Source organism: Canis lupus, chromosome 23 (assembly GCF_003254725.2).
Source record: "Canis lupus dingo isolate Sandy chromosome 23, ASM325472v2, whole genome shotgun sequence".
In the NCBI taxonomy this organism is placed as follows: domain Eukaryota; kingdom Metazoa; phylum Chordata; class Mammalia; order Carnivora; family Canidae; genus Canis; species Canis lupus.
This window is the reverse complement of record NC_064265.1, coordinates 44,670,659-44,697,506: the sequence shown is the minus strand read 5'-3', so window position 1 is coordinate 44,697,506 and position 26,848 is coordinate 44,670,659. Positions and strand designations below refer to the sequence as shown.

The window sequence follows — 26,848 nt, the reverse complement described above, 5'->3', positions numbered from 1 at the left end:
AGTATCTATCTTAATATAGAAGTTTTGTCTTATCTAATTCTGCCTTCAATTTGTTTTGATATCACAATCCATGTAGCTTTCAAAACTCCCATTTTAAACCCTGAGAGAATAAAGTGACAAGAGCAAATAATATCTTGGTATGATTAGGAAAATAATTTTGATTGTGCAGACCCATTAAGAGTCCTGGGACCCCAAAAAACAACAAATAGCCCTAGGACCATACTTTGGTAACCACTGTTTTGGAGATAATGTGTTATCACCCTTAACCTCAAGCACTCATACTGCTCTTTATTTACATTTTAATATGAAAAGTTTCAAATACAGAGAAGAGTTGAAGAAATTTTATAATACCCATATACTCAAGACCTAGATTCTACAATTAACATTGTATTACATTTTTTTATCATCTATCTTTCCATCCCTCTATTTATCCATCAATACGCCTGTTTTTCTCATTTTTTCACAGTGCACTTCAAAGTAAGTTGCAGATAATGAGTATATGTCTCCCCAAATACTTTAAGCATGTATCATTACTTAGAGCTTAGTATTATATTTCTTTTACAGTTTTTTTCTCTTAGGTAAAATTTATATATAATGAAATGCAAAAAACTTACATGTATAGACATTTGTGCAACCCAAACCTCTTTCAACATACAGAACATGACTTACCCCCAGAAAGTTCCTTCTTAGTAAATCCCTCAACCCTTCCTAGTCCCCAGAAGCAATCACTGTTTTGATTTTTCTACCCAGATTATCTTCACCTTTTCTACACCCAATCATACAAATGGATTCATACAATATATGCCTCCTCTCACTCAAAGCAATTATCTTTTAGAACCATCCATATTAAAATATATTTAACATTAATTTACCTACCATGAAAATGACTATCAAAATGAGACAGATGCCCACTATGATAAGGAAAGGGATTAGATAGTATTCCAGAGGAAGACTAAATTCTGGAACTAAGATGATGTGGCCCCTAGAAGAAAACAAAAATTAGTAATTGAGAAATATTAAGAGTTGCCAAATTAGAATGTTAATTAAAAACAAAAACACTGTTTAAAAGGCATTTAGACATTACAATTCAATCTACTACATTCATCTCATTTTTTTATCTCATTTTCTAATATATGATTTCCAATAATTTAAGAGATATTTTCTCTTTCAGTTTATTTAACATACCTGACAAAATAACTTGCCTACATAATTAAAGAAGCTTTTAGACTGGGTACAGGAAATCAGCCAATCAATATTTACTGTGTCCATCCTGGAAATGTGTCATTTACTGAATTTAGCAACCTGGGCAAAATTCTACCTATTTTACATGCAAAATCAGCATTAAAACAATGGTAGTACCTTGGGTACTATGTCAACAAAAACCCCTACCCCAACCAAATTACTATTCATCAGTTCCTGCTATGGTAAAACTCTGAAGCCACTATTAATAAAAAATGCCCTCTTCCCTATATGCTTTACATGAACTTCTTACACCAGGTACAATGGACATAGCCCCTATAGTACTCTATATTCATCTGTGAGATACGGAATAAAAAACTGGTAAAGGAATTTATAGGAGTTGTAGCTTCCTCCCTATACTCCACCCTCCCCATTGCTTGCCTGGAAAAAGCCATTAAAATATGTATGTTGTGGGGGAGGGACAGAGAACACTACATGCCTTATTCCCCTTTGTTATTAACCAACTTATTACTTACAGTGCTATTACTATCATAAAAATTGACAGGGACTCATGAAATGAAACTGTGATCAGAATAGGCACACTATTTTTGTTGTGTGAGCAAACTTTACATGGCTGCAAAATCCTGCATTAGAAAATATCTTCAGTCTAGGGAAGGGCCAGTAATATGACTGCTTTCTCCATTGTATTCCTGTGCTACTCAACTAGTATGATGCCATTAACACTACATTGTAACCCACTGCTGGGCGAATTTTTAGACAGTGAAGCCTGCTACTTCATAACACAAGGGTTTAATGCAAAACAAAAATTCTCAATAAAAGGGAAATAAAAACTGGTCAACTCCTTCCCCACACAGAGATATTCAGGACACCACAGAACTTAAGAAAAATAATATGAAATCAAATTATTTCTGTCCCAAAGCAATTTTTCAGTCCTCATTCTATGGTTTATTATATTCATATTCAGGGAGCTTTATCAAGCTTTACTAAGTACAAAAACAAACAAAAAATACAAGGAATTTTTCCCCAATAATTTAAATATTTTCCCCAAACTGCTAAGAATGCTAGAATAAAAGTAGCTTTTTATTTCAATCACTTTTCCAGTGGAATAAGAGATGACAAAAGATTTACATGCATCTTTGTAGCTTTACATAAAATACAAAAATGACTCAGGGTAAAAAGAGAAAAGCAGCAGGCCTGGACTGATGTATTTGGTACCATCTCTTCCAGCATGAGGCCACGTCTGGAAGTAATGTCCTTATGCCTGGCACAAACCTTCTGAAACCATCTGAGCCCAGGGCTGAGATAGTAATAGTGGTGCCACTTTTAAGTAAAAGAGCCTGTCCATAAAACGCTAATCTTCTGCAACTTTCCTACCCCACCCCTACCGACCTGCTATAAATGAACATTGTTAGGGGTTAGAAGCCAGAGTACTGCATACCTAAATTCAACCCATTATAGCATCTAAGTATATCAGCAAAAATAAACTTTACATCTCTCACATTAGTTTTCTTCTTCTCCTTTTATGTTAACAACTTTCTAACGTATATGTAGCCTGGATAAGATAAACAAATAAACCCTGTCCTATGAGACAAGCCCCAGGATTGCTAAGAAATGAACAGAACTGCTAGGTGAGAAGGAGCTAAACAAACCAACCCAGTAGAAATTAAAAGACTTTATTGAAAACTTCCTATATATGTATAACCACAGAAGTGGAATCAGTCCCAGAATTTTCTTGTGAGCAATATTTAGGAGTCACAGACCTAGGTTCTAAATCTAGTGTTCTTTATGTCTTATTAATGCTCGCCTGCTATACCACAAACCATTTTAGTTTACTGTCAAGATGTATTGTGAGAATTTTTAAAGGGTCTATAACTGATAGAAGGTTTTAAGCATCTTAAAGCAAGAGTTCAATGCACACTCAAAACATTACTATTTCTTAAGCAATTACTAATGGTGGATGGTGGTGATAGTAATGATACAGGGTAGAGAACTACAACAGACAATCAGTCCTCTAGCTTTATTTCTATTTCCTCTGTCTAGGCTCCTACAGCTGAGCCTACAGCCTCATCCTTCATGTCATAGTCCTAGGTGAATCTATACCTGAAGGAGATATTTAAATAGTGTTAGTATTTTACCACACTGCCTCCACATCCACCCCTAAATACAGTATATTCCATGAGGTCTGGAGCTAAGATTTGATCATTGATGCAGAGCCCTAAGCCACTCAGGAAATAGTGTCTTATTCTCCTTTGCATTGAGTTCCCAGGCTAATTTCAAACCAGGTGTTTAGGCCTAAATTTTATAATAATAATCTAACTTCTCAATCTCCCTGAGAAATGACTTCAAATATATATATGGTTTCTATTTGGGATGCTGGAAAGTTCTAAAATTAGAATGTGATGGCTGCACAACTCTGTAAATATACTAAAATCACTGAATTATATACTTTAAAATTGGTATAATTTACAGAATATAAAATATGTCTCAATAAAGTTGTACAAATTTTTGTTTGCAAGAACAAGTATGCAAGAATAACTATGAGAAACCTGAAAGAGAGGAGTGGAAGTGGGAGAAGGCTAGCCCTATCAGATACTAATGCATATTATAAATCCCTATTTTTTTTAAAAGATTTTATTTATTTATTCATGAGAGACAGAGAGAGAGAGAGGCAGAGACACAGGCAGAGGGAGAAGCAGGCTCCACGCAGGGAGCCTGATGCGGGACTCGACCCCGGGACCCCAGGACCATGCTCCGTGCCAAAGGCAGGCGCTAAACCGCTGAGCCACCCAGGGATCCCCTATAAATCCCTATTTAACAAAAACCAGAGTGGTCTTAGTGGACAAAAAAGAAAGAAAATTCAGTTATGTATGGAAACATGGCAACATCTCAAATTGGGTGAAGGGACAAGCATTTTAAGGAGCAGTGTTAGGGTAACAGGATGGTTATTTGACAAAAGATATAATCGGTTCCATTTCTCAAGCTTTATAGAGGAAAAATTACAAATAAGACAGAAATTTAATGTTAAAAATGAAACTATATAAGTGTGAGTATATTCTTCTGTAACCTAGAAGCAGGGAAACTTCCTAAGACTCAAGACCAGCAGCCCACTGGAAAATATTAAAATATTTGTATTTTAAAAATAACACTGGTGGGGATCCCTGGGTGGCTCAGTGGTTTGGTGCCTGCCTTTGGCCCAGGGCACGATCCTGGAGTCCCGGGATAGAGACTCGCGTCGGGCTCCCGGCATGAAGCCTGCTTCTCCCTCTGCCTGTGTCTCTGCCTCTCTCTCTCTCTCTCTCTCTCTCTCTCTCTCTATCATAAAATAAATAAATAAATCTTAAGAAAATCTTTATAAAAAAATAAATAACACTGGGTATGGAGCTTACTTAAATAAATTATAAAAATAAAAATAACACGGTAAAATTAAAATGACAAAGTATTAGAAAGTGCTTATAATATATAACAAATAAATGGTTAACATACCTAATAAGTAAAGACCTTCTAAAAATAGAGAAGAAACTTACCAACAAGCTACTAGGAAACATGAGATAAAGATAAATAGTTTATAGAAAAGTTCTTATGCATAAGAAAAGATGCTCAGTTTGTTCATATAAAGAAAATACTACTAAAATTACAACAAGAAACCATTCCTCACCTATCTAGTAAAAACTAAAACATCTAACATTCTTTGTTGATGAGGTTGTGGGAAAAGAAACATCATATTTTGCTGGCACAACCTTTACAGACAGGAATTTATAATATCTAGCAAAAACACAATACATTTAACCTCTGACCTAGCAATCCCACTTCTAGGAATCCAAAGATATACTAGCAAAAACATGAAAAGACTTCTACATAAGGTTATTCACTACAGCACTATTTATAAAAGAATGTGAACAATTCTAATGTCCATCAACAGAGGATCTGGCTGATTAAACTGTGGCCCATCTACAAAATGGAGTTCTAGGCAGCTGTTAAAAGGAATGAAGGGGACACCTGGTTGGCTCAGTAGTTGAGCATCTGCCTTTGGCTCAGGGAGTGATCCCGGAGTCCTGGGATCAAGTCCTGAATCAGGCTCCCCAAAGGAAGCCTGCTTCTCCCTCTGCCTATGTCTCTGCCTCTCTCTCTCTATGTGTCTCTCATGAATAAATATATAAAATCTTTAAAAAAAAAAAAAAAAGGGAATGAAGAATATTTCTACTCCTATGATGTAATCTCCAGGATATACTATTAAGTGGGGGTAGGGGGAAGGATATGGTACAGTCTTTATATATTGACGGTGAAAGATGAGGGACAAGAGATAGGTATTTGGTTATAATTTTAAAGAATTAAAGAATAAACCAAAAACTTTTTTAAAGTTGGAAGAGCGGACAACTCTTGATCTCAGGTCATGAGTTTGAAATGAAAAAACTTTAAAATTGTTACTTCTTAAAAGGTTAGATGGAACAGAATGGACAGAGCAGATGATACTCAGAAGCTGGACTTCTCTGAATATACATTACATTGTGTTTTGTTGATATTGACTTTAAGTTTCCACCTAATTATAAAAACCACAATGGAGGTAAAAAGCAATCCCTGAAATCTACAAGCAACATGTATCAAATAGACCTGTGTTTCCAGTTGGTAGCATCAGAACACAGAATTATTATTTTTTAAAAGATTTTATTTATTTATTCATGAGAGACACAGAGAGAGAGAGAGGCAGAGACACAGGCAGAGGGAGAAGCAGGCTCCATGCAGGGAGCCCGATGCAGAACTCGATCCCAGGTCTCCAGGATCACGTCCTGGGTTGAAGGCAGTGCTAAACCACTGAGCCACCCAGACTGCCCCACAGAATTATTTTACATGTTTTTAAAACATGCTAATTTGATTTTAGATCCTTATTATGATATACCTGAAGCAAAGAAAAAACCGTTTTTAAAAACACAGTAGTGTTGGGTATTGTTCTGCATCTATTGTGTGTCTACAGTGCAATTAAAAAAGAAAATAATTATTTTGTTGCCTTTGAGCATGAACAAAATAAAAATAAAATACACATGTAAGATCAATGAAGTACAGTAAAAATCCTTTAATACTGAATTTAGGTTGGAAGCAGTAGCATATGCTCATGATTTACTGTATCTTTAAAAATATATTATTCTACCTGAAGGTCTTACCCTGTAAAACAAGAGCCAAAAAATAAAAAACAAAAAGCATATATAGTTCTTAGTTTTATCCACTGAAAAGCCCTAGAAATAGTGATGAGCTAAGGAGCAATGATCACCTCTCAGTCTCTAAATACCATATCCAATTAAAAAGAAACAGAGCTCCTAGAAAAAAATATTGGTTCCATGTAAGGGGGAGGAAAAAGAACAAGATAGGCCTGGAACATCTTGTCATACAGAAAACAAGAAGCAATCAAGAGCTCCAGATTTACATCAAAAGAAATTTGGATTAAACTTGAAGTTTGAGGGCAGCCCCGGTGGCACAGCGGTTCGGCGCCACCTGCAGCCCAGGGTATGATCCTGGAGACCCTGGATCGAATCCCACGTTGGACTCTCTGCATGGAGCCTGCTTTTCCCTCTGCCTGTGTCTCTGCCTCTCATTCTCTCTCTGTGTCTCTATGAATGAATAAATAGAATCTTTAAAAATAAATAAATAAATAAACTTGAAGTTTGAAATGGGAAAATGTGAACAGCAATAAAGATTATAACTGCAATGGGCTGAAGCATATTAAATGAACTTTAACTCATGAGTTCATTATGATAGGTTGAACATATATACAAATCATCTTTGGAAGATGCTAGTGAATCAAATCATTTTGAAACAGTAAAGTAAGGAAAGGAATTGTTTACCCTAGCTTTTTTTTTTCTTAAAGTTTACTTATTTATTTGAGAGAGAGAGAGAACACAATGCAGAAGTGAGGGGCAGAGGGAGGGAGGGAGAATCCCAAGCAGACTCCCCACTGAGCATGGAACCCAGTGCAGGGCTGGATCCCAGGACCATGAGATTGTGACCACAGCCAAAATCAAGAGGTAGACACTTAATCAGCTGACCCACCCAGATACCTCTCTCTCTTTTTTTTAAAGATTTTATTTGTAAATAATCTCTACACCCAACATGGGGCTCAAACTGACACCCCCAAGATCAAGAGTCATATGCTTCACCAACTAAGCCAGCCAAGCACCACTATCTTAGCTTTCTTAAACAGACTGTGTATCAAAGTAATCAAATAGGTGGAAGTTCTCTTTACAGAAGTATTTTAGCTAAATAATGAAGAAGGAATTATAAAATTAGATTGTAAACCCTAAAGAACTAATAGATTTAGAGAGTTATCATCAATGATTCCTCACATTATAGAGAACCAATACAATGTGTCTCCTGATGGAAATACGTAATACCGTATATGTGAAGCATACTTATACTACCTGTTTCTGGCCTTGTAATCACACTTGAATTAGAACAAACCTCTAGAACTAATTAGCAATTAATAGGAAAAATAAGTAACAAAGAAAAATTCCAGACAATATCCCATGGATGCAATCAGAAAAGTTCAGATAAATTTTACAGAATCCAACTTTTTAAAAAAGTAAGTAACTAGGGGGGAAAAAAAGACACATGGCAAACTTACAGATTAAAAAAAGGGTCATCACATGCCCTGATTTACCTGGGTGAGTTGTGGTTTATGCCTGTTGTCTCTATGTAATTATTAAAAGTAACCCTTTTCGGAAGGGAGAAGAAATGTGTGGGAAATATCAGAAAGGGAGACAGAACATAAAGACTCCTAACTCTGGGAAACGAACTAGGGGTGGTGGGAGGGGAGGAGGGCAGGGGGTTGGGGGTGAATGGGTGACGGGCACTGAGGGGGACACTTGACGGGATGAGCACTGGGTGTTATTCTGTATGTTGGTAAATTGAACACCAATAAAAAATTAATTTATTAAAAATAAAATAAAATAAAATAAAATAAAATAAAATAAAATAAAATAAAATAAAATAAAATAAAAGTAACCTTTTTCATTCTCAACAGTCATTGCAATGAAAAGTAGCTTAAAAAAAACCCAAAAAACACTTAAGACATAAGAACCATTGCAATGTATGGGCATTATTTGGATTCTGCTTGAAACAAATACTTAAAAAAAAAAAAAAGAAGAATTTCAGACAATTGAGAAAATCTGAAAACTAAAATAATGTGTTGATATTAAATTACTGTTTACTTTTTCATAAAATAGTAAAATAATTACATTTTTATGTGTAAAGATGTCTTCTAGTGATATGCTCTGAGATATTTACAGTTGAAATTACAAGATGGCTGGAATTTGCTTCAAAATAATCATGATGTGGGAAATAAAGAGATTGAATAGGGTGGGGTTTGAGAGTAGACAGTCAAAAAAACTGATCATGGGTTGATAATTTTGTTTTTTTTTTTTTTTTTTTGGGTTGATAATTTTGAAACTGAATGATGAGATTCATTATACTCATCTCTCTACTTTTAAATATGCTTAGAAGTTTCCATAATAAAAAGTAGAATAAATAATTATTGGCTAGAATGTTAGAGAAAGGGGAAATCTAGAACTATTGGTGGGAATGTTAACTGGCACAACCACTTTGGAAAATACCACGGAGGTTCTTTAAAAAATTAAATTTAATTTAACTATTTAAAATTAAATTTAAAAATTTTTTAAATTTAAAAAAATTAAATTAAAAATAGAAATGCCATATGATCCAGTGATGCCACTACTTGATATTTACCTGAAGAAAACAAAAGCATTAATTAAAAAAGAAACATGCACCCCTAAGTTTATTGCAGCATTATTTATAACAAGCAAGATACAGAAGCAACCTAAGTAACCATCAATAGACAAATGGATAAAAAATATGTGGTGTGTATGTGTACAAACACAGAAACACACACAAACATACACACACAATGGAATATTATGCAGCCATTAAAAAGAATGAAATCTTGCCACATGATAACATGGATGGACCTAGAGGATAGTATGCTAATTGAGTAAGTAGACTGAGAGACAAATATCAAAAGATTTCACTTTGGGGTGTCTGGGTGGTTCAGTCAGTAAAGCATCTGCCTTCAGCTCAGGTCATGATCCCAGTGTCCTGTGATCGAGCCCCACGTCAGGCTCCCTGCTCAGCGGAAAGCCTGCTTCTCTCTCTCCCTCTGCTGTTCCCTCTGCTTGTGCTCACAGTCTCTCTCTCTCTGACACATAAATAAAATCTTTTAAAAAGAAAATTTCACTTATATGTGGAATCTAAAAAACAAAACAAACAAAACACAAATTCTTAAATACAGAGAACTGGTGGTTGCCAGAGGAGATGTGTGGATGGTGATGAGTGAAATAGGTGAAGGGGCTTAAATAGATGACAAACTTCCAGGTATAAAATGAGTTGCAGAGATTAAAAAAAAAAAAAAAAAGGTACAGCATAGAGAATATAGTCAATAACACTGCAAAGTCACAAATGGGGATTATATGTATGGTGAACACTGAGTTATACATAGAATTATCAAATCATATGCTGTATATGCTGTATACCTGAAACTAATATAACATTGTAGGTTAAGTAGGGGGGCAGAGGGGCAGAGGGAGAGGGAGAAGACTTGATCCCAGGACCCTGGGATCACTCCCTGAGCCAAAGGCAGATGCTTAACCAACTGAGCTATCCAGGCCCCACAAATAAATAAAATCTTAAAATAATAATAATAATAATATTTTTTAAGTAGTATAAGTTTATGGGTTGGTGGGTAGATAGTTAGGAAGGCAGGCATGCAAACAGGCAGACAGACACAAAGGCCAGCTGACAGACGGATGAGGCAAATGTCTATGTTCATGTTTACAGTCCCTTATGCACAATTCTGAAAAACTAAAAAGCTTTAAAAAATAATGTTGGCAATTCATCTGATAGTAAACCTGAACTGAACTGACATGATAAAATATTCATGCATTCATTGCAGATATAGATATATGTAATTTGTTTGATTCAGGGATGCTGCCTCAAACTATATTTGGAATCACACCTAACTTCTAAAAATCCAAAAATTTTTAAATTCCATAATACATCTACCCCACAAATTAAGATAAGAAGTTCTATGGACTTAGGTCTAAATATTAAGTAAATAAAGCAAGCTATAAAACTACTATATATTGCATGGTTCTCTTTAGTGAGCACATCATCAACTAATATGAGTATTCAAAAATGGGGAAAAATGACAAGCTTTTATAAAAGTAACTGTTAGAGAAGAGCATCATAAAGACTTTCATTTTAATGCTTTATATTTCTGAATTTTTCCATATTCTACCAGCATGTATTACTTTTTAATTTAAAAAGTCAAGATTTTATAATTAAAACAAAAAGAAACATTCTTTATAACACATATTAAAATACACAGAATTTTTCTAAATGAGGTAACAATATGGAGGTAACCATATAAGTTCATCCCTCTAGTAACCAAACAAGCATGGCTGACAAAATAGCATCTCACATAACTATTTCTAATAGCACATCCAAAATTACATTTCCAAACTTAAAAAAGACATTCTGAGCACATAATATGTGAACAATATTTTAAATATTAAAACTGTGTAGGGAAAATGACAAAACAGTTAAATAGAAAACCTTTACCTCTTCTTCTTACGCATTTTCAAACTCAAATGTTCATGGATTTTCCCTCCCAAAATAATTAAAATTGGATTTCACTGTGCCAGTTTCCTTTTTTGGAAAATGTAGATGCTAAGAGATAAAAATAACTTCTAGAGAGTTGTAAAAATTAAATGGTAACAAAAGTAAAAGTCTTGCTGTCTTGCTGTCGTACTGGCACTTGCCAAATACTAAATAAACATTATTGCTTTTATTACTAATATTGTTATTGTTCCTATTAGTCACAAGCCTGCTCCTGCCCACTATCTGCTCCATGGAAGAAGTTCTGAAGTGTTCATTGCAGTGTTTTCTATATAACATGAAACAGCTAGGCCCCAGTTTCCATCTATGTTAACCTGGTAATGAAATTTGGGGGGGAAATTCCATTTAGAAGTTTTTATTCTAAATGAAACTTTTTAAACTTGAAAACAAACTTTTTGTCTTTGTAAAATTAAGTCAATAACACAATGTTTTGGATTGCGTTTATAAAATATCTTTTTAATAAATGTCTTAATGAAAAGTGTCATAAATGTAAATCACATTGTTACTAAATATCAGTGGTTTTATTAATCTATAAAAGTGAAAGTTTGGGTTTTTTTTTTTAATTTTATATATTTATTTGAGAGCAAGAGTACGTGAGCACAAGCAGAGGTAGGAAGACAGGGAGAGTGAGAAGCAAGCTAAATCCTAGAACCCTGGGATCATAATTTCAGCCAAAGGCAGACACTTAACCCACTAAGCCACCAAAGTGCTCTGAAATTCTGGTATCTCTTTAGCAACATGAGGGCCTTAGGCTCTCTAGTATATTTTCAATTGTAATCATGCACAGAAGAAATATTACAACAAAGTCTCACAATCATAATGACTTAAGAGAGAATTTAGCACAATAGAGTTCATTTTAAAACATAACTTTGAAAAAAATAAATAAAATAAAACAACTTTGGTTAAAACTAATAAAATTCTAACCTATTATAAAGAAGAATATTAAGCTACCTCATTATTTTTTATATCCATTACTTACCCTTTTTCATATGTAAATTCATCTTTCAGGGAATTAGCTGATGATTCCCCAATAAAGACAGATGGAATGTCAATTTTCTTTAGCACATCAACTGTATAAAAGAATAATAAAATTACTCTTATAATTCCATACTTAGTGTACAATTAACTTTAGTCTCTTCATAATAGCAGCGGATGTAATCAACAATTACAATCAGTTCAAATTGGTTGATTTTCCTGATTGTAGATCTATACCATCATCAATCACAGTACTTGAGAAATACTTTCACATTTACAATAACAAAAGCTAACATTTTGCATACATACATTACCATACTATCTCAATAGTCCTATGAAGATTGAGATATATTAATATTTCCTTTTGATTTATTCCTCTGTGGACATAATTAACTCTTAGAAAAGGAAGAGGAAGAAATTTTAAGTTTTCTTTCCACACATAGCTTAAATGCAAAAGTGAATAAAGCTTTTTTTTTTTTTTTACATACCCATTCCCAGGAGACGTATAAGCCAAAGAATGTAAGAAAAGATCACTTTACAGAAGTCTCAAAAATGACACCATAGATGTATGGCTTTCCAGAGTGAAGGGCTGACAGAAGTTGAGAAAGGGCATAGAATAGGAAAGCCGAGTAAATTTCTACTTCCTCCTAAGCCTGGAGTTCATGGTAAAGCTTTGTTTGGTTTGGTGTCTCAAGAAATCGGACTCTTATTCCCATATCACAAAACCAAAATCAAATGCCAACAAAAGAAAAGTTTGTAAAAATTACCTATTACTCAGGAAGATCCTCTTAAATTTATAATAGAAGAAGTAGCCTTATTATTTTTAGCTGTGAGTTAATTTAACAAATTTGGCTTTAGAAAAAAAATCTATTGTTTTCATTACATTTTTTACAATAAGCTCTACATTTTCTTAAAAAACACAAATTTGTTATTTATTTTAAAAGGGGGAGGATACAAGAAGAAAACCAACCATAATCCTTCCCACCCAAAGACAACGGTTTTATGTGAAGTAATACAGTTCTACGAGTTTCAACAAATACATATAGTTATGTAACCACACCACAATCAAGATAATGTTCCATCACCCTGAAAATTCCCTGTATCCCCCCTTATTTTCAACCTCTCCCCTCCAACCTAAGCAACTACAGATGTCTTTTCTTTAATCCTTATAAAACCAAGTTTTAAAGTTCTAAAATCTTGGGACCTCTGGGTGGCTCAGCGGTTGGGCATCTGTCTTAGGCTCAGGGCGTGATCCTGGAGTCCTGGCATCGGGTCCCACATCAGGATCCCTCTGCCTCTCTCTCTTTCTCTATCTCACATGAATAAATCTTTAAATTTAAAATCTTTAAAATTTAATTTAAAATCTTTAAAAAAAAAAGTTCTAAAATCTTGGTATCCTTGGTAGAGTACATTTTTTTCACTTCTAGATTGTTTTGTTTTATGCAAATATAATCACTCATTCAGCTCATTCTCTCCCTTGCTCCCTCTCTTCCTACTTGCCCCCTTTCATATACACACACCCTATGTAAGCCCCAGGAGGGCAGAAACCAAAATGTTTAGTAAAGGAATATTTAATCACTATTTTTATATCAGTGGGATCAATACAACTTTTATTTTTTTATATCAATGCAACCATGCAATAATGGAAAAAAGTATAAGCTTTTTCCATTCAGTGATACATCTCAGCTATTCTGTCAATAATTATTGGAAGTAACATCACTTCTTTGAGTTATGATATCTAAAGCACTGAAAAAATGCTCCTCACTTTAGTCGGAAGAAGGGGAGAAAAGTTGCACGCAAATATGAATAGCCAGCTTGGAGACTTTGCAATACTATTTATCTACTAAAAACAAAACCAAACATATTCTAGTTCTCAAAACACTTTAAAAAACACTAAATTTTAATTCTAATCCACAAAGCAACTGAAGTACACACTGCCAATAGTACTGTCATGATATCATAGACAAATTATAATTTAAATGGCCAGGTTCATATATCCAATTGCCTGTTCAATATCTCCATTTGATTGTCTAATAGATATTTTTTATTGGAGTTCAATTTGCCAACATATAGCATAACACCCAGTGCTCATCCTGCCAAGTGCCCCCCTCAGTGCCCACCACCCAGTCACTCCAACCCCCCCCACCTCCCTTTCCACTACCCCTTGTTCGTTTCCCAGAGTTAGATATCTCTCATGTTTTGTCACCCTCACTGATATTTTCACTCATTTTGTCTAATAGACATTTTAAACAATGTTTTTCAAAAGGAACTCTCATTATATCTTTCCTCTCAGTCAGCTCTACTCCTTGTCTTTCTCCTTTCTGTAAACAGCAGTCTGTATTCACCTAGTTTCTCAGGCTGTACATCTTGGAATCATTCTTGACTCCTCCCTTTTCTTATTTCTTCTATCAAATCCTATCAATTTCAAAATACAGCCATCATTCTATCGCTTCTCATCACAGTCACTGCTAATACTCCAGATCACCATCACCTCTGGCCTGACTGTTGCAGCAATGTTCTGACTTGTCTTTTTGTTGGCACTCGGGCACACTTTTCACCTTCATTCTGTTCTCCAAAGAATAGCCAAAGTGATTTTTGAAAATAAAAGATCACCTCACATTTCTGTTTAAAAAGCTACACATAACAAATTCCAGAGTCCTATAAATACCCAACATGATCTTGCCACTGGCCCCTTATCTAACACCTCATGCCCTGCCATTCTCTTTGCCTTGCTCACTATACTCTAGCCACAGTGCCTTTCTGTCACACCTGGAAAACACCAAATATGCTTTATCTTTGAACCTTTGCATTCGCTTGCTGTTCCTTTTCCTTGGAACACTGCTTCAGAAATCTGCATGGGTCAGTTTCTCACTATAGACCTATGTTCCAATGTCAAAGCCTCATGGAAGCCCTCTCTGACCACCCTATCTAAAATGGCCCCCCTCCTCCCATCCCTGCTGCTCTATATTCCTCAGCCTGAACTGGTTTTCTTTATAGCACTTATCACTACTTGACATATAGCATATCTTGTTGATTATGTGTTCATTTCCTCTCTCCCACCCTAGAATGTAATAACAGCAGTAATAATAACTGGATTGCCATTAAATGATTATTATTGCTATTATATACTATAATATATAATTAATACATGATAATATAGCTATTAGATAATAGCTACGTAAACGCTAAGAACAGGCAGTCTTCTAAATGCTTTATATGTCTGAATTTATTCAATCCTCAGCAACCAGGGATGTCTGGGTGGCTCAGTGGTTGAGCATCTGCCTTTGGCTCAGGTCAAGAACCCAGGGTCCTGGGATCGAGTCCCACATCAGGCTCCCCACAGGGAGCCTGCTTCTCTCTCTGCCTATGTCTCTGTCTCTCTCTGTGTCTCTCATGAATACGTAAATAAAATCTTAAAAAAAAAAAAAACTCAACACCCAATGAGTTAAGTACTATTATAATTCCCATCTTACAGATTAGAAAAGAGGCCTACAGAGATGTAAAGTAAGATACCCAAAATCACACAGCTAGCAGGTGATCCAGCTGTGATTCAAACCCTAGCAGGCAGTACCCAGAAGCCACTGGGTAGCTGTTAGCTACTGCATTCTACTACTTTCCTGAAAGACACTAGGGCAGAGCCTTAAACTGCATCATTCCCTGCTACAATCATGGTGCCTAAAACAGTACCTGAGAAAGAGTAGGCTGTCAACAAGTATTTGTTGAAGGAAGACAGAAAGGAAAAAAGAAGAAACAACCCAAGACATAATGATAACTCACCCTGGTTATAACAATTAGGAATGTGCACAGCCTAGCCTCAAACCTAAGGCCTCCTGATCTGAGCTCTTGCCCCTCTGCCATGGCATGGATTTTCTCATACACCTGCTCTCATGAGATCTTCAATAATCTTGTCAGGTCAAATAAAAATTAAAATTATTCACACCTTTACAGATGAAGGACTTATAAGGTTAGGTAACTTTACCAAAGGCACAGGCTAGTTCATATATTAACTAACCCAGAAGAATAAACCCACATTTCCTGCTTCTGAAATTGATGTTTTCCCCATCACATTCAGCTTACTCCTGAAGAAGACAAATGTTACTGGGTCACTGAGATAACCTACCCTATGTCCTCGCTGAAATAAAAACAAATTCCTTGTGTAAAATGTTGGCAGCAAGGGGCTTTTAAAACTTCCTTTTGTTTCCAGATACTAGAATGTCTACTCCTAGGAGAACATGTGCAATATTCTTTGCTGTAGACTAAGCCTTAAAAAGGGGGAGAAATACATGCCTCTTTTAATGAATCCATGTTTTCCATTCCTCTACCAAGTAACAGCAAAGACAAAAATGGTAAAGATCTTTACAACATTTGTTTTTCAATATACGAAATGTCCAAAACACACATATAGAAGGATGGAGCAAATTATCACAGAAATAATACAAGCAATAAAGGCAAGATCCAAAATTCTGAGCGGTCTTTGAAATTTAATAGCTCAGTTGGAACATTTCCATGGCAACAGCAGGATTACATGGTTACATGCTACTTTTATCATTTAGCACATTTTCCTTAGGAACTGACATGATTATCACAAAAAGGTTTTATGGTATTACAAAGACAAAAAAAAAAGGTGTTAGAGGGAACAGGCACTTCTTCCTTGCAAAAATTTTATTGAAAACATGTAAAAAAAAGAGCAAATAGTTTTCGAATATGAATGCTTAACTTGAAATGCCTGAGCAGGTCTTGAAGATTGCTAAACACTGGGCTCAGGCCTTCAACAAAATATACAAAGAATAAGTACTTGCTCAAAGTTATACAGCTGATACAGTGGGCACTTCAATTTAAACTCACAACTCTTTATTGAGTATTTATGCTTTCCATTTTGCTAGGAATATATATAGGTAACAAAAGCAACTGACCTGTTTTTTTTTTTTTTTAAGAGAGATAGTTAAAGGAGAAGAAAAGTGTCAAATCTGCAGTACCCACAGAACTAATTTATTTAGCAAGTAAAGTACCTTCATCAATTTCTCTAATTCCCACCAGTGATTATTAAACTGTTTGTGAAATGCTAGAACATCCTAAGGGTACCTCATGAATTATAATGAATTAATCAGCTAGACTATTTAATAATTTTAAATTTATATAGAAATTAACAAACTTATTACCTAGTTTTACTTTTTATAAATTAAAATATTGCCTCAGATTATATTAGTGGTAAGAAGAAAAGGGTTCTACTCAAATAGTAACAATAAATACGGTCTTAAGCTATAAAAAAAATTTAGTCAAGGACTCCAAAATCTTTCCTACTGAGGATTTAATTATTTAAAGTCTTAAATATATTCCAATGTAGGCTATCAGTCCATAGCTTTATGTCTGCTCTTTGCTCTAAGCTCTTTCTTGCATATGAGACTCAATGGCACTTAGTAGCCAGAGGTATTATGGTTATGTGCTAGAAGAAAAACAAAAATAAAATACTTAATCATGAACGTTGGCAGCATGTTTTGGGTTCTGAAACCAATTTTCAATTGGTATGTGGAGGATCTCCCCCATACCATGGACAACTCAACTCAATTCTGACATTACCTACTTGGAGATAGCATCAGATTCCACATGTTAAAGGTTTAGTCTCACAAGACTGCCCCCAACTCTTCGGATACCAGTTCTAAGTCCAGGTTATCACCTGTGCTTTTGATCCAATGGCTATAGGTTAGAGATTTCATTGCACCCCTTCCTTGGGCTCAATTAAATGCTAGAGGGGCTCAAAGAACTTAGAGAATCTACTTACCAGATTATCAGTCTGTTATGAAAGACTGTAACTCAGGAACAGCCAGATGGAAGAGATACATAGGGCAAGGTATGTGAGAAGGGTCTTGGAGTTTCTGTGCCCTCTCCAGGCATGGAACTCTGAACCCTGTCCTTTTGGGTTTCTATGGAAGCTCCATTACACGTACAAATGATCAAACAATCGGCTACTAGAGATCTATTCAACCTGGAGTCCTCAGCCTCTCCCAGAGATCCGGGGTGGGAGGGTGAGGGGGGGACTGAAAGCTCCAACCCTCTCATCATATGGTTGATAATCTGGGTAATCAGCCCTCATTCTTAGGTGGGGTCCAAAAGCCACATCATTAACATAACAAAAGAGACTTTTATCATTCTCACCAAACTAAGTGAAAGTGTACAGCTTAAAAATTACTGGTTAACGCCAGTTATTTGGTTAGAATTGGCTCATTATCCCTACAAGCTAATATTTAGTAGAGAATAAGGGAAAACCTTCCCATTTTGAATGAAAAGCTACAGGTATGTCAATGTATGTTAAGAAGCTAATAACCAACTGGTGTAAGAAAGCACAAATACGTGGCTTTGAAATTCTATAAGAATATATAGTAGCTACTTAGTATAGGACACATATCCTAACATTTAATATTGTAAATCTCTAAATCACAAGAATTCTTTTTTTTTTAAGATTTTATTTATTTATTCATGAGAGACACATATATATAGAGAGAGAGGCAGAGACACAGGTAGAGGGAGAAGCAGGCTCCGTGTAGGGAACCTGACGTGGGACTCTGATCCTGGGTCTCTAGGATCAGGTCCTGGGCTGAAGGTGGAGCTAAACCGTTGAGCCACCGGGGATGCCCCTCACAAGAATTCTTATATGGGATCCTTAACTCAGGATGTTTATCTCTATTCAAAGCTTTGGTTTTCCTTTGTTTTTTGCAAAATTATCAACACATCTTCTAAAATGAAACACAAAGGTAAAAGAAAACAAAACAATTAACTGTTCAGAAAAGAACAAACTCCACTTCAGTATGAGTAAAATTGTCCCAAGAGGGTTGAGCTACCTTTCTGATAGAAAATAAATTTTGTTTTTAAACAGAAAATTAGAGGGGAAAATATCTTGTTAAGTTTTAGTTCCAAAAGATCTGTCAAACAGGAGAGAAGAAAAGTGATACCTGTACTTACTGTCGTTGGATCCCATGCTAATGAGGTCATCAGAGTCAACATTGTGAACTATGGCTGCTTTGTATCCTGCTCTTTGTGCATTTAAAACCTGCAGGTCAGAAAACAATCACAATATGAGGGAGAGAATGTTTTGTAATGGCATCCCTCAACTTCAACATAAATCAGCATGTCTATATACCATGTGTCTAGGTCTAGATTATGTATATATGTAAGACTGGATCTCAAGTATGTTCTTGAAACATGACATGTTTTACAACTGATTATCAATGACTTTGGATATCTTCTTGATTTCATTCATGGCACGAAGTAAATGAGAAGCAAATAAAGGACAGAGATACAAGCTAAAATACTAAAAGGACCCAAAACAATAGACCTATCTAGCTCTAACAGGTAGAGACATGCTAAGATCAGGTTCAAGAGTCATCAGCCCTTGGACATTCAAATCTACCTCTGCTGCTTATTAGTAGGATAAACGTGGACAAATTATTTTTATTCATGTAGATTAATCAGAATAATTTTATCCTATCCCTGAAAAAAAAAACAATCTGTAGGAGGTAAGAGTGCCTCAAGGAATTAATATTTTGTTCCTCTTTAGAGCCTCTTATACCACCTATGGAAGAGTCTCATGGAGTAGGCACTCACTAAATATTACTCATTCAAGAGTAAATGTATAAAATATATGCTCAAATTAATAGCCCACATTATAACATTACTAACACATGAGAGAAAATTAGGCTGAGATTTTTTTAAAAAACTAATTAAAATAGCATAAGTAGTTCACCAACACAGAACCTACTGCTCTAATGTTAAGAACATGGAGAGAAAATTAACCAGCCAACAAAACTGTTACAAGGAATGTTGGGCAGTCCTGCAAGAAAATGTCAATAACCAAAGAAAGTAAGTTTACTATTTTTTTTGTTAATGTGTGCATTTTTTAAGTATTTAGCTAAAATTGAGACAATGCTAGCTCCAAAACTTCTTCCACATAGATAATTTCTGCTTTTTCAATGGGAGGGGAAAAAATATCCTTAAAGGGAGGATAGGATATTACAGCTTCTAAATCTTATTTCTCACTCATTGCTTATATATTAATCTGTTGTTTATTCATTCTATTACCATAGCAGAAGAGAATCTAGTTAACTTTTAGTTACACAAAAGTATACTTGGTTGGGGGTGCTTGGGTGGCTCAGTCGGTTAAACAGCTGCCTTTCACTCAGGTCATGATCCCAGGGTCCTAGGGCTGAGTCCCAGGTCAGGCTGCCCGCAGAGTGGGGAGTCAGCTTCTCCCTCTGCCTCTGCCCCCACCCACTCTCTCTCTCTCAAATAAATTAGTTAAATCTTAAAGAAAAAAAAAAAAAGATACTTGGTTGGGGTTGCAATTAGTTTTTTTGATTCTTTAGTGACCATTTTAACAGTTCCCAAAGAGCTAACCCAGTAACTAAGGAGAAATATTTCTTTCAGACATTCAAAAAACATGTGTTCCCAGAGATACAATTTAAGAAAAGCAAAGTTTGTGACACCTGGGTGGCTCAGTGGTTGAGCGTCTGCCTTAGCTCAGGGCCTCTGGCTCAGGGCGTGATCCCAGGGTCCTGGGATCAAGTCCCTCATCAGGCTCCCTGTAGGGAGCCTGCTTCTCCCTCTATGTCTCTGCCTCTCTCTCTCTCTCTGTCTCTCATGAATAAATAAATAAATCTTTAAAAAAATACAAAGTTTATATCAAAAGCTGTTCTCTTCTAGCAAAAAAAAAAAAAAAGGAAGTTTTAGCTTTCTTTTTAGAGCCAATTAATGCACAGTCATCAAAATCACATGATTTAACTTGTTTCCCTGCAAAATATATATTTGTAGTGAAGATACAACATTACAACATGATAGGACACACATAAAGGTGGTCTCAGGAACCATGATAAAGAGTTAAAAAAAAAAAAGTTCAATCTAATTAGTATTTGAATTTACATAATAAAATTACATAAGGTACTGTGTGGCACAGCGCAGAAATAAAAGGTGAATCAGAAACAATCATTATCTTCAAGGAGATCTCAATACTCATGGATATCCAAACAGGTCAGGTACTTTCTTGCCTCTATTTGCTGATGCTATTATCTCTGCTTGGAATAGGCTTTGTCTTCTGAATGCCCATTGGGCCTTCAAATTCCATTATCTCCATGAAGTCTGCCCCATTCCATGCCCTATTGCATGTTTTTTTCAAGCACTGGCATAACTGCTCCCTGCTTATAGTATTTATATCAACTTGTTTTCATTTTCTTAAAGATCTTATATAGTGCCTTATATTATACTATATATACATGTACTATCCTATTTCAAAAAACCTTTTATGGGATCATTAAATCTCCCGCAGTTGTCTATGTGTGAGCTTTTCTGGTAAGAAGGGATGAAGCCATCATAGATTTTATATAAGGCTTTCTGAACCCCCAATTATTAAGAATGGCCAATATAAATTATTGGATTTACAACAATCTACATGTGTAACTAAATCTAGCCATTAGATTTTTTTAAAAAAGATTTTATTCATTTATTCGAGAGAGAGAGAGAGAGAGAGAGGCACAGGCAGAGGGAGAAGCAGGCTCCATGCAAAGAGTCGGATGTGGGACTTGATCCCGGGACTCCAGGATCAAGCCCTGGGCCAAAAGCAGGCGCCAAACTGCTGACCCACCCAGGGGTCCCCTAGCCATTAGATTCTTAAAACTATATGGAGCAACTGAGGAGAAATGTTTCTTTCACACCTCCAAAATGCAATTGTCTCCATAAATACAATATAATATTATATCAATATTGAAAGCTGTTCTCTGCTAACAAAATAATAAAATTCCTAAAGTAGAAAACCACTAAAATAGGCAGGAATTTTGAACGTACAAGTGTGAATTCAAAAAAATAGAAACATGTTTTTAAAAATTTTACAAGAAGTCTTCCCTGAGGCTTTTGTTGTTGTTTTTATTGATCTTGAACATAAAGTATTAAAATTAAATCAAGAAACACATTAACATATGGGCCAACAGACTTACAAATACAAACAAGGAAACTATATCCATGTTTATGAACTACAAAATTCGTGCGTCAAATTAAATTACATTTTTAACTAAGCAGCAGCTGGTATTTTTAAGAACATGAGGCAGAAATAAAACTAAATCATTTAGTAAACATGTGCAATGTTTCACATTCATAAAATGCAACCTCAAACACATGGTGTCAGATGGAGGCAAAGAACTCAAAGATTCATGAATAAAAAGCATGCTCTGTGAGCAAATCTAAATTCCAAAAGAGACATCAAAACTGAAAATTTCAGGAAAAAGCCTTACAAATTGTATTGTCAATCTGCCTTTTTAAGGAGACTGATCAAAGCTATTAGCTCAAATTGTGGTAAATGCTCTAAATATTTTACATCTCATCAACAAATTAGCTGCAACTACATTATGTAGACCAAGCGGTACCTATCCAAGAGTTCTGAAGAAATATGGGATTGAGGGCTTCTTTTAATACGTAGCCAGTATGTCAGAAGATTTAGACTGCTAATGAAAAACCTTTCAGTAAGATAGGTTCTAAAAGGAATCCTAGAAATGACACAATAGTTCATCTTATTTCCAGACTGGGCAAATTGGTAATACTGACACTAATTTTAAAAAAGCCTTGTGAGAAGAACTGATTGAGCTATCAAGATCCTACGTAGAGATCTTTTATGGGACACGAAGGCATGAGAAGTTGGGGGGAAACTGTTGATAGAATACATGTAACAAGGCTCCAGACCAAAAACTATAAAGAATAAAAGAAGCTTCTATATGCTAGTACTTTACATATATTATTCCTAATACCTAACATGCCTGGACAAAGTAGGTATTCTTTTCTATATTTTAGAAATGAGGAAAAATGGGTAAACATAAGTGCCCTACAATCACATTTAGGCAGAGTTGACATTTGAACATAATCTCTCTCTCTCCAAAATAAATAAAGAGATTAGATAGGGAAGCATGGGGCTTCCCAATGATGAGGAGGAAAACCAAAATGATTAGTCTTACTTAACATTTTACAAACTTGTGGGAAGAGGAACAGAACTGAGAAATCATCAAGACTTAGACAACATGATATTAAATCTTCTGGGTCATATGAAACCTATGTACAAAACAGTTTAAACCAAGAAGAAAAGTGCTAAAATATTGACACAGAGTTTATGGAAACTCAGAGGGGAAATACTTAGTGGGCTGAAATGTCTATCACAGATTTTATGGGACCTGAATTACCCTTTAACTAAAATGAGAGGAAATTTGAGCAAACAATAGAAGAGTTGGGAGAAATTTTTCACATGGTAGGAAAGAGAAAGAACAAAAGGTGGGACCTAGCAAGGGTCTATAAAAATGGAGTTTAAAGTATAAATTCTTGGAACATGATTACCTGTATTCAAATTCTGACTGTGTTATATACAAGTTGTATAAACTTAGGCAAGTTAAGTTCACTTCTGTAAAATGAGCCTGATAATATAACCAACTTAAAGAGTTATTCTGAGGATTATATGATTTAATATATGTAAAACACTTAAAATAGTGGATAGGCCTGGCACATATTAAATAAATGCTAGTCTTGATTATTGTCATTGCTATTGATTTTTCTTGTTGCTCTTGGAGAATCAGAGGTGAGAAGAAAGAAAGCAATGGGCCAAACTGTGCAGGACCTTGAAGATCATTCTGAAAAACAGATATGGGGTCTACTTTGTCCGGGTTCACAGAAGGCAAATGAATAAGGCGCTGACATGGCTGAGGCCCTGTTCACTTGAACAACAGTGAACAGGCAAGCTCAAAATCAGGATTATTTCAGACAGACAGGTAACATTCCATGAACACCATACACATCTCCTACAGATGCCCCATGTTTCTAAGAACATTTACCTTCAAGTGATAGGCAAAAGATGTTTCATTCAAAATAGCAGCCAATTTTAAATATATTCTCTTCTAATTTTAGTTATAATACAACCTTTAGTTCATTATTTCAACATTTTATTATAAGTGTAAAAAGGTCACTTTTTTTAAAGATTGATTGATTGATTTGACAGAGAAAGAGGGGGAGGAGTGGCAGGCAGGAGAGGGAGAAGCAGGCTCCCTGCTTAACAGAAAGCCTGATATGGGGCTCAATCCTAGGACCCTGGGATCATGACCTGAGCTAAAGGCAGATGCTTAACTGACTGAATCACTCAGGGGCCCCAAAAGGTCATTTATTTTTAACTAGGAAGCTGAAAGAATATATTGAAATATGTCAGATTATAATTAATTCAGAATAAAATATGATTTAAAGGGAAATTTCTGTGACATTATAATTTTATTTACTAAAACTAGTATTAATAGAAGTTTTAAAAATGTAATAAATAAATAAATAGGAAAATTCTATCTGGAAATTCTATCTAGTTTGGGTATAAATATAAAAAAATACACCTCTCTCAAGATGCATTGTAAGTGCTTGACTACTAGGAAGAGAATAACTAAATTTAATCATACCTTCAGTGACTTTAAAACACCCATCTTTTATTTTCTTTTGTCTCTAAATCTTTCCTGCCCAAGAATGAACTTGAATTCACTTTTTAAAGATTTTATTTCTTTACTTGAGAGAGAGAGAGACAGAGCATAAGCAGAGGGGAGGCAGAAGGACAGGGAGAAGCAGACTCTCTGCTGAGTAGGGAGCCCTACGTGGGGCTCGATCCCAGGACCCTAAGATCATAACCTGAGCTGAAGGCAGATACTTAACCAAATAGCCATCCAGGCACCCCTTGAGTCCATATTTTATGTTGATATTTTAAAATATTTCTACATTAATAGTGTTATCCACAATAAAACCCCACAATCAACATATTTTCTGGTAAAACACTGAATGTTTTCTTCTAAATAACAGCAACAAGAGGAAGATGCTCACTCTCACCACATCTATTCAGCACTGTTCTGAAATTCTGGCCAATGAAATAAGGAAGGTAGGAGGCACGGGGCAGTGGGAGGTGGGGAAGAGAGAAAGAATAAATATAGATTACAAAGGAAGATGCTCTTAATTTGCAAATTGACATAATCATCTACTTAGATGAATTAATAAAAGGCTGCAAGAGGAAATAACTGAGTTTAGAATTCTATATCCAGATTAAGCTTCCTTCAAAAATGAAGGTGAGGAGCACCTGGTGGCTTGGTCAGTTGAGCAAAGGACTCTCAGTTTTGGCTCAGGTCATGATCTCATAAATCATAAGATCAAACTCCAAGTCTGGCTTAGTGCAGAGTAGGCTTGCACCTCTGGCCCACCCTGCACTCACTTATGCATGCCCTCTCTCTCTCATTCAGAAGGAAGGAAGGAAGGAAGGAAGGAAGGAAGGAAGGAAGGAAGGAAGGAAGGAAGGAAGGAAGGAAGGAAGGAAGGAAGGAAGGAAGGAGAAAAAGAGAGAGAGAGAAAGAAAATAAATTAAAAAAAACATACACACACACACACACACACACATATATATATATGAAGAATGAAGGTAAAATTAAGACATTTTCAGATGAACAAAACCTGAGAGAATCTGTGTCAGTGACCCTGTATGAAATATTAAAAGGGGCACCTGGGTGGCTCAGTGGTTGAGTGTTTGCCTTCAGCTCAGGTCATGATCCGGGTTCCTGAGATCAAGTACCACATCAGGCTCCCCACAGGGAGCCTACTTATGTCTCTGCCTATGTCTCTGCCTCTGTCTGTATATGTGCCTCATGAATAAATGAATAAAATCTTTAAAAACAAAAAAAGAAACAAAGAAATATTAAAAGGAGCCCTTCAGGCTGAAATGACTTGAATCTACAGTAGCTTGAATCTACACAAAATAAATAGCAGCAGTAAATATAATTGCATAGGTATTATGAAAACAATAAGATATTTTTATTGGGCACCTGGGTGGCTCAGTCAGTGGTGTGCCCAACTCTTGGTTTCGGCTAATGTTGTGATCTCATGGATCCTGGGATCCAGCCCCACATCAGGCTCATCAGGCTCCCCACCTATCCTCAGCAAGGAGTCTGCTTAAAGATTCTCTCCATCTGCCCCTCCCTCTCACACACACATGCCTGTGCTCTCTTGCTTTCTCTAAAACAAATCTTTTTTAAAAAGATATTTTTATTTGTAACTCCTTTCTTCTTATTGTTCTAAAAGACAGCTGCATAAAAAATGTGTTAATGGACTTAGATAAAGTTACAATTTGTATAATAATACTATAATAGCATCACAGAGGAGGTAAGATAAAGGTATATATTGGATCAAAATTTTTATATGTAACTAATCTGAACTACACTATTTTAACTTAAAATGTTAATTGCAATACCAGGACCATCACTATGAAAATAACTAAAAGATACATAGAAGAAACAACAAAGAAATTAAAAAGGTGTGTCAGAAAATACCCATGTAATACAGAAAAGGCAGGAATTGAAAAAACAAAGACTAAGAAAAAACAAATTAAGTGGCATATGTAAATCCTACTTCATAAGTAATTACATTAAATGTAAATAGTTTGAACATCTCAATCAAAAACCAGAGATTGGCAGAATGGATTAAAAAACATGATCCATCTATGTACTTCCTATAAAAGAATCAAACTTTTCAAAGACACATATAGGTTGAATATAAAAGGAAAAAGATATATCAGGCAAACAGTACAAAACCTAAAAATAAAAATTCTTACTAAGACAAAGAAAGACATCTTATAATGTCTTCCGTCAAGAAGATATAGGCATCTAATCATAGAGTTCCAAAATACATGCATGCATTAGATGCATATATAAACATATATGCATCTAATCATAGAGTTCCAAAATACATGAATCGAAACTGAAAAAAGTGAAAGGAGAAACACACAATTCAACAATAGTTGGAAACTTCAATGCTCTCTCTAGTGAATAGAAAAACAATTCAGAAGATCAACAAAGAAATGGCAGACTTGAAGAAAACGATAAACTAACTAGACCTAACAGACATCTATGAAACATTCCACTCAACAATAAACATTCTTCTCAAGTGCATATTCTCCAGGGTAGACCAGATGTTA

At 35.4% G+C, this 26,848-nt stretch overlaps 1 protein-coding gene across 8 annotated transcripts in view; it reads right to left on the bottom strand.

Moving 5' to 3' along the window:
• RNF13 (ring finger protein 13) overlaps positions 1 to 26,848 on the bottom strand; it is a 201,630-nt gene that overhangs the window by 52,359 nt on the left and 122,423 nt on the right. For 5 of the 8 annotated variants that reach the window (XM_049099685.1, XM_025436175.3, XM_025436176.3 and 2 more), the window contains 3 exons: positions 18,808 to 18,895; positions 11,855 to 11,945; positions 877 to 982 (listed from right to left, as the gene is read on the bottom strand). In XM_049099685.1, the coding sequence (XP_048955642.1) occupies positions 877 to 982; positions 11,855 to 11,945; positions 18,808 to 18,895 (285 nt within the window). Of the gene's footprint in view, positions 1 to 876; positions 983 to 11,854; positions 11,946 to 18,797; positions 18,896 to 20,773; positions 20,911 to 26,848 lie in introns of those variants that run through there. The other 3 variants (XM_025436178.3, XM_035705107.2, XM_025436177.3) reach the window with 3 other exon arrangements.